The 15918-nt window shown below is 50.7% G+C and overlaps 1 protein-coding gene across 1 annotated transcript; it reads left to right on the plus strand.

The window, feature by feature from the left end:
• Positions 1-352: 352 nt before the first annotated feature.
• MAGEL2 (MAGE family member L2) lies at positions 353-4420 on the plus strand. The gene has a single exon (XM_081124551.1). It carries the CDS (start codon positions 371-373, stop codon positions 3908-3910), a length of 3540 nt encoding a protein of 1179 aa, XP_080980677.1. The 5' UTR covers positions 353-370; the 3' UTR covers positions 3911-4420.
• The last annotated feature ends 11498 nt before the right edge of the window (positions 4421-15918 follow it).

Genomic DNA, 15918 nt, shown 5'->3' on the forward strand with positions numbered 1-15918 from the left:
CCCGACCCGGGCCCGGCCGCCGGGACTCGCACGCGGAGCGCGGCTCGCAGGCACCGAGCGCCCGAGGCTGCGGCGCCCCCCCGCGGGGGTCTCGGCGGCTCCCGCTGCGCCCCGCCCCCGGCCCCCCCGCGCCCGTGTCCGCGGGGCTCCGGCAGACGCCCCTCCGCAGGCTCCACGCGGGGGTCGGGGGCGGGGCCGGGGCGGGATTGCGCCCCCTCCCCCCGCCCCCTCACTGCGCAAAGCTGCGGCGCCGGCACCCACTTCCTCCTCGCAGTCGGCAGGGAGGCTCCCGGGCTCGGCCACGTCGGCACCGCGCTCCCGGAGGAAGGCGCCGCTGTCGCAGGAGGCCCGCCGCCAGAGCAGCGCGGACATGTCGCAGCTAAGTAAGACCCTGGGCGACCCCAGCCCCCCGGCCGAGGCTCCCAAGCCGCCGGTCTACAGCCGCCCCACGGTGCTGATGCGGGCGCCGCCCGCCTCCTCCCGGGCGCCGCCGGTCCCCTGGGACCCGCCGCCGATGGACCTGCAGGCTCCGCTGGCCGCCTGGCAGGCACCGCAGCCCGCCTGGGAGGGCCCGCAGGGCCAGCCGCCAGCGCCCGTGGCCGCGCTGGCCCAGCCTCCCGCGCTGGGGGGCCCGCTGGTCCAGGGTCCCCCCCTGGGAGGTCCGATGGGCAAGCCCCCGACTCCCGGGGTCCTGATGATCCACCCACCCCCTCCGGGAGCCCCGATGGCGCAGCCTCCGACTCCGGGGGTCCTGATGATGCACCCCTCGGCTCCCGGGGGCCCCCTGGCCCATCCTGCCCCTCCCGGGACCCCGATGGCGCACCCTGGCCCTCCGGGGACCCCGATGGCGCATCCTGGTCCTCCGGGGACCCCGATGGCGCATCCTGGTCCTCCGGGGACCCCGATGGTGCATCCTGGCCCTCCGGGGACCCCGATGGCGCATCCTGCCCCTCCGGGGACACCGATGGCCCAGCCTGCAGCTCCGGGAGTCCTGATGGCTCAGCCTCTGACTCCGGGGGTCCTGATGGTCCAACCTGCTGCTCCGGGAGCCGCGATGGCCCAGCCTCCGCCCCCGGCAGCCTTGATAGCACAGCCTCCACCTCCGGGAGCCGCGATGGCCAAGCCTCCAGGTCCAGGAGTCCTGATGATTCATCCTTCGGGTTCGAGAGCTCCGATCCACCAGCCTGCAGCCTCGCCGGCCCCGATGGCACAGCCGACAGCCCCACCGGGGCAGCCTCTGGCGTCCTGGGCCCCGCAGGCTCAGCCTCTGATTCTGCAGATCCAGTCCCAGGTTATAAGGGCTCCTCCGCAGGTTCCCCAGGGCCCGCAGGCGCCGCCGGCGCAGCTGGCCACACCCCCGGGCTGGCAGGCCCCCTCTCCGGGCTGGCAGGCCCCGGCACCAGGCTGGCAGGCCACGCCCCTGGCCTGGCAGGCCACGCAGGTCACCTGGCAGGCTCCGACCATCGCGTGGCAGGCGCAGCCTCCCGTGCGTCAGGGTCCACCACCCATCCGCCCGGGCCCGCCGCCCATCCGCCCGGGGCCCCCGCCGGTGCGCCAGGGGCCACCCCCGATCCGCCAGGCACCTCCACTGATCCGCCAGGCGCCACCGCCCATCCGGCCGGCCCCCCAGGTCCTGACCACCCCACCTCCGCTCTGGCAGGCCCTGCCGCCCCCCCCACCTCTGCGGCAGGCCCCCCAGGCTCGGCTGCCCACCCCGCAGCTGCGGGCAGCCCCCCAGATGCGGGCGGCCCCCCAGATGCGGGCGGCCCCCCAGGTGCGGATGGCCCCCCAGGTGCCCACGGCCCCCCCGGCATCGCAGGTGCCCACGGTGCCTCCCACTAGTCTGCAGGTGCCCCAGGCTGCGCTGTCGGCCCCTCTGTCGGCCCCGCAGGCTGTGCACTGCCCACCCATCATCTGGCAGGCCCCCAAAGGCCAAGCCCCGGTGCCACAGGAGATGCCGGTGTCGATGGAGTTCCAGGAGGTGCAGCAAGCCCAGGCGCTGGCCTGGCAGGCCCCCAAGGCCCCTGGGCCCTTCTGGCAGCCCCTGCCCGCCCAGGAGGCCCAGAGGCAGGGCCCTCCACTGGTGCAGGTGGAGCAGCCCTTTCAGGGGGTCCCCGCCTCCCAAAAGGCGCTGCAAATCCAGCTACCCCCCCAGCAGGCCCCGCCGCCGGGTCCGCAAGCAGAGCTGCCCCAGGTGCAACTCCAGCCCTCCTGGCAGGGCCTCCCAGCCGCCCTGCAGGGCCAGCCCGGAGCCCCCCTAGCAGTGGCAAATTTTCCCATGGGCTCTGCCAAATCACTGATGACTCCATCAGGGGAATCCCGGGCCTCTTCGATAGACCGTAGGACCTCGTCGAAGGAGCGTCGGACCTCGTCGAAGGAGCGCAGGGCTTCTTCCAAGGACCGCATGATCTTTGCCGCCACTTTCTGTGCCCCCAAGGTGATGCCGGGGGGCCGAGCACACCTGCCACCTGCCTGGAAGAACTTTCCTGCAACACCAGAGCCCTACACTGCCACCCCCAGGGGCTTCCCAGCTACCTCCCAGTTCCAGCCTGCCTCTGCTAATGCCTTCAAGGGCCTGCCTGCCCTCACCGAGCCCCCAAAGTCACTGCCATTTGCTCCCAAGGATCCCTTTGCCTATGCTGAGGCCCTGCCTTCAGTCCCCTGGGTCCCCCAGCCCACTGTGAATCCTCCCAGGGCGTCCCAGGCGGCGCCCACCATGCTGATGGCTACAGCAGCTGCCCCCCAGGCCATGGCCATCCCTCAGGAGGCCTCGAAGACCCCCAATGAGCCTCCGCGTCGCTCGGGCAAGGCCACCAGGAAGAAGAAACACCTGAACACTGAAGAGGACACCAGTGGCCGGATGCTGGCCCTGCGTGGCTGGCAGGCCCCAAGGCCCTGGGAAAACATGGACTTTAATGACTGGGAGGTTGAAAACCCTCTCCAGGTTCTGGGTGACTGGGAGGACCCAATCCCCTCCTATAATCTGAGTGGCTGGGAGGGCGCCAGCACCTCCAGGATCTTGAGTGGCTGGGAGGGACCAGGCACATCCTGGGCCATGAGTGCCTGGGAGGGTCCGAGCACCTCGAGGGCCCTGGGTCTCTGGGAAAGCCGAGGTGGCCCTCAGTCTCTGATGCTCTCTGAGGTCCCTGGGCTCCCTATGGGGTTTGGTGCCAGTCAGGATGAGGCCAAGGAGGAGACTGAGCCGTTGTCTCCCCTGGATGAGAGAGCAAATGCTCTGGTGCAGTTTCTCTTGGTCAAGGACCGAGCCAAGGTGCCCATCAAGCGCTCAGAGATGGTGAGGTTCATCATCCGTGAATACAAAGATGAGTGCTTGGAAATCATCAAACGTGCCAACCACAAGCTGGAGTGTGTCTTTGGGTATCAATTGAAGGAAATTGATCCCCAGACCCACTCTTACATTATCATCAACAAGGTGGCGGGTCCTCTGGGTGCACCGGCGGTGGCATCCTACTTAGAGACCCCCAAATTTGGCCTCCTGATGGTGGTCCTGAGCCTCATCTTTATGAAGGGCAATTGCATCAGGGAGGACCTGCTCTATAGTTTCCTGTACAAGCTCGGGGTGGATGTCCGGGAGACCCACGGTCTCTTCGGAAACGCAAAGAAGCTCATCACTGAAGTGTTTGTGAGGGAGAAGTACTTAGAGTACAGGCGAGTCCCCAACACTGAGCCAGCCCAGTACGAGTTCCTCTGGGGCCCCCGAGCATTCCTGGAAACCAGCAAGATGCTGGTGCTCAAGTTCCTGGCCAGGCTCCATAAGAAAGATCCACAGTACTGGCCTTTCCAGTACTTCGAAGCCCTGGAAGAGTGTGAGTCCGAGGATTCGGACAAGGATGAGCCAGGGCCCGACGAGGGGGCTGAGGGTCCGCCCGGCAGCCCCCCTCCCCGCTAAGGAGATCTAACAGATATCTCCGATCCTTTGTGTCCCCCGGCCAAAGGCCACTTACAGGGTTGTGTGTGTGCGTGGGGGGGGGGGTGTTGTTTTGTTTCTGGTGTTTATGTTCCAGTTCTATGTGTGTAAATTTGGATTTCCACTTGGTTTCGTATCTGCCAAAGCTTTGTACATCTTCATGTGGTGTTGATTTCAACTGGCTACTGTTCTTCTTGGTATTCTGGCACTTGTATTTTTAAGTGAGATCTGTGATTCTCTGTTTTGTGTTATAATTGTTCTGTTTTGGTATCAGAGTTGTGCTGGCTTTGTGAAATGAATTGAAAAAGCTACCCATCTCACCCCGGTACACATTATGTAGTGTTGAAATAGGCTGTTCTTTGAACGTCAAAATGACTCATCAGTAAAGCTGTCTGCAGAGAAATAAATATCTATATCTATATATATAAATATACTTTCAGCATAACATGGAGGTGTTTGTCTTTATTCTAATTTCTACTCTAGATGGTGGGAGCCAAGTTTTTCTTCTCTGAATAGACCTGAACATTGAGACTACTACCAGTGACAGCGCTATAATCTTCCAAACAACACAATGATTTTGACGGGGCAGGGGGGGGGGGGGCGGACGACGACACGTAAGGTTGACATTAACCAAGCATAAGACTTCACTAAGTTATACACATCTTTGGATTTCACCCTCACCACATCCCCTCACAGTAGGCGAGTGTTTAAACTCAGGTCAATTAATTAAATGGCACCGGCTAGTGCCAAGTCAGGAAAGTGGGAATTTGGAGCAGGTTTCCTTAAGGTTACGTGGGAGAGGAGGACCATCCACCTCGGTGGGTGTCCAGTAGCTCAGGGGATTTGGGTTTTATCAGCACACTGATACTGGGGTGGAAACTCGGTCCCTGCAAAATATCCAGACTTCTCTCAGGAAAAAAGGAAGGGGCAGCCTTTAATGAACTAGGGATCCTGCAGGCTGCAGGTGGTGGTGGGGAGCAGGGGGATACCTAGCCCCACCGAGGAAGCTCCTGCGGGTGGGGGGGGGGTCAATGCTCACACACAGGGGAAGCCTGCCAATGTATGAGCCCTGGGGTGCAGGGCCCGCTGTGGGAGGGATCACAACGGAGCAGTGAACTTTCCGGAGGTGTTTGGGGAAAGATACTCATGCCCGCGCCAGGCTGGTGTATACAAGACTCTCCTGAAGTCATTATCTCCTCAAGTGGACGGGGGTCATCGGCGCTGCGACCGCCCTACTGTCCTATGAGGGTCAAAAGCCCCAACCCTAACCCCCTCCCCTGGGTAAAGATGAAGCCCAGACAGGAGGTAACAGGTGACAGTGGAATTCGCCTGCCACCTAGTGGCCGGTCCTGGCTCTGTCGCGCCTGCAGCTGCACAGTCTACAGCGTCACATCCCCGAATACCTGGGCTGTGCTACTACTTGCTTCGTAACCTTTGCCCATAACGTTACTGCCCAAACATTCCCTGTCTCCTCCTATATCACAGCACAAGGCCAGCCCTCTTCTCCAAGTCCAATTCACTGGCAGTTAGTCGCTGAGCTCCTACAGTAGGAGATGGGCTCCTATGACGGTGAGCTCATGCCCAGCACGGACACAGCCAAGCTCTCTAGGACCACCGGCCTCACCCCAGGACCTGCCTGGCTACCGGGGATCTTTGGCAAGTTGTCCAAGTGACCAGGTTTCCCAGAAATTAGGGGAAAGTCTCTTGCAAACACGTTGGGTCAGGGAGTACAGCACTTCTAACCCCAATCAATATTCAGTTATTTGGACAACAGCGAGGGTCCACTGATGGCAGCATCATGGCCCCAGCTGAGAACTGTCCCCAAAAGAGGCTCTGCTGGACCAGGAAAGCGCCACACGGGTCTAGTGTTTCTTGTTTGGTTCTGCTTTGTTATTGTTTCTAGTTTTCTCTAAATCATTTACTCATTTGCTCCAACACAAAATGACATTCTGGGGGACAAAGGCATGACAACCTGTGCCAGAGAAATTCTAAAGCAGGGGGCCAGTAGTCTCCCATCAAAGCCATAAAATGATTTTACCCAAAGCCATTTCCCTCTAAGCTGTCTGACTCCCAGGAAAGAGAAGTTAAAAACGTTTCTCAAAGCGACCAATTCCAGTGCCCTGCTGTGTAGGATGTTCAGTTACAAGTGAGCTGCTATCTTACGATATTTATCGTGGGGTGACGATCTGACTTTGGGGATAATTTTACTCAGAGTGATGCTTCCTTAGAGCAGTCAGGATGAGGGCCAGCTGCAAAGCAGCGCTGTCAGCAGACAGTTGATCGCTGCAGCTGGGGTGGGTGGAGCACTCTCCAGGGTCCCTGTGGCCTCTCCTGGGCATCCAGCCCACCGGTTATTCATTTACCTTCAGGGCTATGGGCACACCCACAACTGCAGCCATCCTGACGGCTGCTTGTAGTACTTGAGAGGCCAGGGCTCCCTCTGCTGGACAGTTGCAGGACCTCCGTGAACTCTATTGAAAACCCAGGTGTCAACAAGGAGGGTCCTAAAGAGAAGCTGCTAACATTGAGATCCCCCCTTTTTTTCTCTCTTGTCCCCAACCCACAGTCACACGGGCACAGAAAAGGCACGGTTAACATAACAGGTATGGCCTCTCTGGATAGAATCTCTATGAGAGGAAGACTCCAGTGGATCTACCTGTAGAGCCCAAGGTGTGTGCTCCCCTGCTTTCTGCCAAATCTTCCAGAAGGTTCTGTGGTGAATCCCATCACAGGATCTGTAACACTACTAGCTCATTGGTCCAATCTCCTCATGCCTTTAGGCTCTGAAAGTTGTATCTGCTCCATGGTCAGCTTCCTTCTGCTTTGTCGGTGGCACCGCAGATGCCACCCTGGAGGGCTCAGCGAGATGCCCTTCCTGCTGCAAGTGGCTTTGCTCTGAAGCTGCCAATCCATCTCCCAGTGAGGGTGGCTCTCTGTGCTTGCACTTGTTCACAGCGAATTCGGCTTGAGAGCCAAGGTTAAGAGGGGTTGGTGGCATCCAAGCAACAGCAGTCACAGCAGAAGCGGTTCCTAGACCTCGTGGACTTCCTGCAGCGTGCTCCGCGGTGGCCCAGAATCCTCCCCCGGAAAGATCTGGCTGGAGCCACAGGGCGCCTGGACTGTTGGCTTTTCTGGCTTCTGTGAGACAGCCTTAAAAATATTTTGTTTTGAAACAATCACAGGATCCGCAGGGACTTCCACGCAGCAAGTTTTAAATTTTGATGAGGTCTGATTTACTGATTTCTTTCTTTTACGGATCGTGGTCTTGGTTTCATGTCTAAAGACTGTATAGGGTAATGTCATGCGCCCTTCGTCTGGGTTTCCTTCAGTGTCTACAACTTTCTAATTTAAATATTTTTAAAATTTTCCAATTACAGTTGGCATACGCTATTACATTAGTTTCAGGTGTACGACCCCGTGATTAGACATTCCATAACTTACTGTTACCCCTCAGGTAAGTCTAGAGCCCCTCTGGCACCATGCATAATCATTACAGTGTTACTGACCATGGCCCCTGTGAGGTACTTTACACCCCAATAACTAATCTGTGAGTGCCCATCTGACGCCTCAACCCCTCCCCCTTTCTCACCCAGTCCCCCCCACCCTCCTGCCATCTGGCAGCCTTCAAAATGTTCTCTGTATCTATGAGTCTGTTTATATCCTGCTTGTTCATTTATTTTGTTTTTAAAATATATCTTGTGTGGTGTAAGTTTGTTTTTTCCATTTTTATGAAGTATCTTTTCCCGTCCCTTTCCTTTCAGTCTCTGTGTGTCCTTCTATCTGAAGTGAGTCTCTTGTAGGCAGCATATGTGAGGGCCTGGGCCCTGTTATCCATTCAGCCTCCATATGTCTTTTGATTGGAGCATTTAATCCATTTGCATTTAAAGTAATTGTTGATAAATATGTATTTATTGCCATTTTATCATTCATATTTTTTATTTTTTTCCTTCTTTTTCTTAAAAAAGACGCTTTAACATTTCTTGTGACACTGGTCGGGTGGTGATGAACTCCTTTAGTTTTTTCTTGTCTGGGCAGCTCTTTATCTGACCTTCGATTCTAAATGACAGCTTTGCTGGGTAGAGTCATCTGGTTGTAGGTCCTTGCTTTTCATCACTTTGAGTATTTCTTGCCACTCCCTTCTGGCCTGCAAGGTTTCTGCTGAGAAATCAGCTGACAGTCCTATGGGTGCCCCCTTGCAGGTAACACTGCTTTCCTCTTAAGGTTTTCTCTTAATTATGATGTGTCTTGAGACTGGCCTCTTCGGGTTCATCTTGTTTGGGACTCACTGAGCTTCCTGGAGCTTCCTTCACCAGGTGAGGAAAGTTTTTTATCATTATTTTTTCACCCTGGTCTTCAATGCCTTGTTCTCACTCTTCCCCATCTGGTACCCCCATGATGTGAATGTTTGTACACTCAAAGTTGCCCCAGAGTCTCCTTATACTACTGTCATTTGGGGGGATTATTCTGTTCTTCTTGCTGTCTGACTGTATGTTGATCTGGTAGCCTGCAACCTTTCTGAACTCACCAATCACTTCTAGGAGTTTGCGTGTAATTCCTTAGGATTTTCTACATAGACTATTTTGTCATCTGCAAACAGAGACCATTCTATTCATTTATTTCCTATCTGCATGCCTTTTCTTTTTAAAATGAATTTATTGAGGTGACGTTGGTTTGCAAAGCCGTACAGGTTCCAACAGTACAACTCTGCCCACTGCATCAGGCACCCCCCAGCAAAGTCTCTTTTCATCCCTACTTCCCCCACTTTGCCCACCTCCACCTACCCCCCAACCTCCTTTCCCTCTGGCTATCACCACACTGTTGTCTGTGTCTATGTGTTATGTATAAATGTCTTTTGACTAATCCCTTCTCCTGACTTCATTCAGTCCCCCTGCGCCCCTCCCCTCTGACAGCTGTCAGTCTGTCCCATGTATCCGTGCCTCTGTTTCTATTTTGTTTGGCAGTCTGTTTTGTTCATTGGATTCCACAGATAAGTGAGATCATATGGTACTTGTCTTTCTCTGACTGCCTTATTTCACTTAGCATAATACCCTCCAGGTCCATCCATGCTGTTGCAAGAAGTTAAGATTTTCTTCTTTTTTATGGCTGAGTAGCATTCCATTGTGTAAATGTCCCACAGCATTTTTTATGGATAAAAAAAGCCTTTTATTTTCTTTCACCACCTTTCTATGCTGGACTTCGAGCAGTATGTTGGAGTGGAGTGGTGAGAGCAGACACCATTGCTTCATTCAGATGTTTTCAGGGAAAACATTCCTTCTTTCAGTATTAACTATAATGTTGAAGCAGTTCTCTTCTATTTCTATTTTTTAATTAGATTTATTGGGGTGACAATGGTTAAATAAAATTACGTAGGTTTCAAGTATACAATTCTATGGTACATCATCAGTACATTGCATTGTATGTTTGCCACTCAAAGCCAAATCTTTTTTTTTTTTTTAAATCATGAATGGGTGTTTAATTCTGTTAAATGTTTTTTCTGCATTGATTGTTATAATTGTGATTTTCCCTTTTTAGCCTAATATGGGTTCTATTAATTTACTTTTGAGTACTGAACAGCCTTACATTCCTTCAATAAACTTTGTTTTTCATGGTACATAGATACATATTTCATTGCTGAATTATATTTACTAATATTTTTAGGAACTTTTTGTTCACACTCATGAGGGTGTTGGCCTGTCATTTTTCATTCTTTGTTTTTTTTTGGGGGGGGGTACTGTGATTGCCTGAGTTCTGTATCGAGGTATGGGTACTTTCATAAAACGGCTCTTCCTCTTCGACTTTCTGGGGGACTGTGCTAAACTGGTGTGAATTCTTCTTTAAAGTATTTAGTAGAATCCTCCACTGGTTTTTCAAGGAATTACTTCCCAATAAAGCTCTGCTCGAAGACTGAGGGATTTCTGCTGCACATAAGCAGTAACAGGCAGAGGAGCTTCTGAAAGGAAGGTCCCTAGGACGATGCAAGGATGAGAGCCTCCTTCAGGAGAGCCCTGGTCCGCATCAGCCCCTCATGCACGGCTCAGGGCAGAGGCCTGACGGGGCTCCAGCCAGCAATTCCTGGCTGGAATTCCAGCGTGTCAGAAGACAGGGAGTCTGGCCTCAGTCTTTGCTCTACTCCTATCTCTCACCCAGCGTGTGGCTTAACCCCTTCCCTTAGGAATTTCCATAATGAAAGATAAAGATACCAGCTCTCCTACCCAGAAGAGCTGAAACGGTTAAGGGCGCAATCGGAAGACAGCAGTTCTCAAGTGCAGTGGTGGGAAGGCGGCGCATTCCACTAGCTACTACGTACTGGGGGGTTTCTCTGCAGTGAGGCAGCGAGTGGGATACATTTTCAACTCCCCGTCTTCCTCCTGCTGCCCAGTTGCATGCTTCTGCAGAAATGTTCGGCAAGGGGATATCAAGATTTCCATTAACTTATTTCTGTATTTACTAGTAAGTTTACAGAGAGGGGTGAATGGCAACAGTGATCAAGCAAAGCTTGTATTCGGATGAGTTGTCACTCAAGAGGCCCTTGTTTCCACTCAGGGGTTGACCACTTTCCCTCAGAGAAGGGAGATGAGAATTGATTAGTGTGCGCACGGGTCTAGGCAACTGGAACAAAAAAGTGAAGAGACAGATAGCTCCTATTATCATGCAGGTAATTCTAGTAAAGAGAGACGGATAAAAAACCAACATAAATGAGGAAATATCAGTTAAAACCATAGTGAGATATCACCTCATACCTGTCGGAATGGCTGCCAACAATAATTAACAAACAACACATGCTGGCGAGGGTGTGGGGAAAGGGGACCCTGGTGCACTGCTGGTGGGAGTGCAGACTGGGGCGGCCACTGTGGAAAACAACAGTAAGGAGGTTCCTCAAAAAATTAAAAATGGACCTGCCTTATGACTCAGCGATTCCACTTCTGGGAATATACCCTAAGAATCCCAAAACACTAAAGAAAGAATATATGCTCCCCTATGTTCATAGCAGTGTTATCTACAATAGCCAAGACTTGGAAACAACCCATGTACCCATCAGTAGATGAGTGGATAAAACAGCTGTGGGGCATTCACACCATGGAATATTACTTGGCCATTAAAAGCATAAAATCTTACTGTTTGTGACGGCATGGACTGACCTAGAGCAGTGACTTTCAACCTTTTTCATCTCAAGGCACATAAACTAATTACTAAAATTCTGCAGCACACCAAAAATATATATTTTTTGCCAGTCTGACAAAAATAAAAGGTATAATTTCAATCCATTCACAGGAGATGGCTGTTGTTGTCAGCTTTTTAACTGGGCAATTTAAAGTATTGCATGGTTTAAAAATTCTTGTGACGCACCAGCTGAAAATCGCTGGCCTCGAGGGTATGATGCTGGGTGAAACAAGTCTACAGAGAAAGACAAATACCACTTCTACGTGGAGTCTAAAGAACAAACAAAATAGCAACAGACTCAGATCCTTTGAACAAACTCAAGGTTGCCAGAGGGGAGGGGTGGAAGGGCTGGGTGAGAAAGGTGGAGGGACTGAGATGTACACATTGGTAGTTACGTAGTCACAGGGATATAGGGTACAGCACCGGGGATATAATCAATAACGCTGCAATAACTGCATGATGTCAGGTGAGCGCTTCAAATATTGGGGGGACACTTTGTAAATTATGATTGTCTAGCCACTATGCTGTACACCTGAAAATAATATAAAATACTATTAAATGTAAACTTTAATTGAAAAATAAAATTAAAAAAAAATGAGGAAATGTCTGTAGTAATAATACTATGTTGAAATTAACCAAAACAAGGTGAGTTATAGAATCAAAGGGGTGTGTAGCTCGTGTGCTCAGAGAACTCTGTGAAAAGTTAGTATTTAGGCTGATATATATATTTTTTAAACAGGACCTTTTGAGGTAGAGAGGGAGAGAAGGGAGAGAGAGAAACATTGATATGAGAGCGAAACATCAGTTGGCTGCCTCCTGCATACCCCATACTAGAGACTGAGCCTACAACCTGGGCCTATGCCCTGATTGGGAATCGAACCCACAACCTTGGCTTACTGGGATGAAGATGAGCTACCCGCTCAGGGCCTATTTTTAACTTCATAAATGAAACAGTATTAGCATCAACAGAGACTCTATCGAGGTAAAAATGTTTAGGAGAAAGTATTCTACATTCAATGAACAGAGGGATCACTGTTGCCAAAACTTCAAGTGTGTGCCTGTGTGCATGAGAGAGAGAGAGAAGGGGCTGGGAATGAAGAATATTGAATCTGTAAACTTGAGAAGAAGGAAACAATGACAGATCTTGTTAATTATAGTAATAGCTTTGGTCTTTATTTCTTCTAATAGCAGCAGGGAGGTTTTATTTAATCAGGGGAAGGGTGCGATCAGATTAGTTTTTGAGAGAGATGAAATTACATCCACCTTGTAGGCATTTTCTCTCAACTATTATTCCATTAAACACAGTAATTAAATTTTGTTTCAAGTAAAAAAAAAAAAAGAAAGAAATGACATCCACCTTGCTATCCATCCCAATTCTCTAACCTCCTAGAGCCCCTTTAATCTTGCTGAAAACCCTGGGGCTTAAAGATAATTGATTTGGGTGAGTCCGTAGTGTAGGGAGGCCTTAAAGTAACCAAGGGCTCAGGAGGGGTGGATGCACCTTTAGCCTCATAAGACCATCAGCACGGCTTTGATGCCTCTGTGCAGGTTCCAATTCTCAGAGAGAACCAGCGCCGGCTTAGGAAGGAGACCCTTTCCTCTGCCCCCCATGGAACGAGAATTACCTTCCTCCCCTTGCAGAACCAGCAGGCAAGGGGTGCACATTTTATTAAGAAGTCACTTTGAGAGCAGAAGCCTGCAAAGGAGGAGGGAGAGGTAACGGGTGAGACGGGGGAGTCGTGTGGGGTGTGGGGCTCTGAATGCCACACGGGAGGCTGTGATCAGATGTGTCACGGGCCGTGAGGGGTGGCATGAGTTGGGTGGAGAGTCAAGCACGGGATTCAGCAACGTGGACTAGGGGACGGCGCTTTCAATGGAGTAGAGGTTGTGAGCGTAGAGTGGAGTGTCTTTAAGAAAGAGCAGGAGTTGAACTGGGGACAGTGCGTGGGTACAACATCTGGAAGAGTTTTGCCTCAGAGAGAATCAAAGAAATGGGGCAATTGCTGGTGGTAGGAGTAGGACTACCCCACTGCATGTCTACTATGCTGTTTTTTAATCAGTTGACTATTCTTATATATTTTTTATTCATTTCCAAACTTTTAGTGTTTTAACAAAAGATGCAATTAACATCTTTGTAGGACAGAAAAATTCCCAGTCCAAAGAGGAGAAACAAGAGAGAAGGAGGGGGTGAGAGGTCCCAGCACCCGGCGAGGCAAGCTCCCTACCCTAAGGTGTGACAATGCTCCCTTTGGTTCTATGCTCTGCTTTCTGGGCACTGGGGCCGTGTCCTCTCCACCCAGCTCTGCCAGGTGGCGGTCACATCCCCAGTGCTCTGGCAGGTTAGGGTCATGCTCCCAAGGTTCAGGGCCGCCCCATCCCCACAGCTTAGAGCAGAGGCTACATGGCCTGTTGAAACCGGTGATGGCACCCGTCTTAAAACCAAGGAGGCCCTGAATCACCCGGGGGGTCATAGAGAGTAGAACATGTTCAGAGCCAAACAGCTCTCATGGCCCAGTCCAGTAAAATTCAAGGTCTGATGGCCTTTATTTTTTGTCCAATTACAGTTGACAGTCAATATTATTTTATATTAGTTTCAGAAGTACAGCAGAGTGGTCAGACAACTGTATAATTTACCAAGGGATCCCCTGATGATTCTGGTACCAACCTGGCACTATACAGTTATTACAACGTTATGGACTACACTCCGTCTGCTGTACTTTACGTCCCCGTAACTATTCTGTAACTGCCAATCGGTACTTCTCAATCCTGTCGCCTTTTTCACCCACCCCCCCAACTCCCCTGCCCTCTGGCAACCACCAGTTTGTCCTCTGTATCTACAAGTCTGTTTCTGTTTTGTTTATGACAAAAGAGGCAAGAACACACAATGGGGTCAAGACAGTCTATTCAATAAATGGTGTTGGGAAAGCTGGACAAATACATGTAAACGCTCTCACACTGCTCTTAGCAATATTTATTTCTGACATATCTCCCCAAGCAAGGGAAAGAAAAGAAAAAATAAACAAAGGGGACTTCATCAAACTAAAAAACAGCAAAGGAAACCATCAATACAATGAAAAGATGACCTACTGAAAATAAGAGGATATCTGCCAATGACACATCTGATGAGGGGCTCATTTCCAAAATTTAAAAGAACTCACAAACTCAACACCAGAAAACACCCCCCAGACAATCCAATTTTTAAAATGGGCAGAGGGTCTGAATCAACTTTCCTCCAAAGAGAACACACAGGTGGCCAACAGACATGAAAAGATGCTCAGCGTCGCTAGTCATCAGAGACACAAATCACAACCACAATGAGGTACCTCCTCACACCTGTCCGAACGGCTATTATCAAAATGACAAGAAATAGGAAGTGTCGGCGAGGACACAGAGAAAAGGAAACCCCTGTGCACTGTCGGTGGGAATGTAAATTGGCGAGGCCACTGTGGAAAACAGCATGGGGGTTCCTCGGAAAAATTAAAACTATCGTATGATCCAGCAGTTCCACTTCTGGACATCTACCTGAAGGAAAAAAATTAAAACACTAATTCAAAAATATCACCCTGGCCGGGTAGCTCAGTCAGCGAAAGCATCATCCCGATAAGCCAAAGTTGCGGGTTTGACCCCTGGTCAGGGCACCTATAAGAATCAACCAATGATGCATCAGTAAGTGGAACAAATCGATGTTTCTCTCTCTCTCCCTCTCCTCTCCCTCTCAAATCAATAAATAGAAACCTAAAATAACAACAACAACAAAATACACAACTGACCCTTGAATAAAACGGATTTTCACTCTGTGAATCTACTTACATGTGGATTTAAAAAAATATACAGTAGACTCTCCATATCCCTAGGTTTCACACTCATGAATTCGACCAACTACAGATCGAAAAGAGTATTTTCAGTTGCTGTTGGGAATCCGCAGATGTGCAGATGCGTTGTTCTACCCCATTTTCTACACGGGACTTGAGCATCTATGGATTTTGGTACCCGAATGAGGTCCTGGGACCAGTCCCCAGCACGGGGTGTTGGTGCCCCTCTCCCCCACATTGTTCAAGGGTCAACTGTAGAAGTACCTCTACGTTCACTGCATTATTTACAATAGCCATGGTGGGACAGCCGAAATGCCCACTGACGGGTGAATGGATAGAGGTGCGGTATACAGAGAGTGGAATACTACTCAGTCATAAAAAAGAATAAAATCTTGTCACCGTGACAACATGCATGAAACTTGAGTGTATTTTCCTGAGTGAAATAAGCCAGGCGGAGAAAGGCAAATATTGTAAAATTTCACTTATATGTGGAATCTAAAAACAAGTGAACAAATAAAACAAAATCAGACTCACAGATACAGAGGAGAGACTGGTGGTTGCCACGGGGAAAGAGGGTTGGGAGATGGGCAAACGAGTGAGGGGATCAAGAGGTTCAAGCTTCCAATTTCAAAGCACGCCAGTCGTGGGATGTAACATACAACGTGGGGACTGCAGTTGATGATGTTACACTGACCTTGTATCGTGAGAGGGTAACTGGATTTACTGTGCTGACCACTGTGCTTCGTCTACAAATGTTGGATTATGACTTTATACACGTGAGACAAATATAATACTACATATCAACGTCAGTAAAATAAAAATGTCTTTAAGTTTTTTTGTAGCTTTTTTTCAGATGTTTTATTCCTATGCACTATAAATTATTGTTTCCATGAAAAGCAGGTCTTCATTACATTTTCTACGTGATTGTTGTTTTATATATAATTTTCTTAGCATCTTATTGATTTTTATTTTGGGGAAGTTTTCCAGAAAGTTTTAGATTTTCATCATGCAATATTT

This window comes from Miniopterus schreibersii (assembly GCF_964146895.1).
Source record: "Miniopterus schreibersii genome assembly, chromosome: 22".
Lineage (NCBI taxonomy): Eukaryota > Metazoa > Chordata > Mammalia > Chiroptera > Miniopteridae > Miniopterus > Miniopterus schreibersii.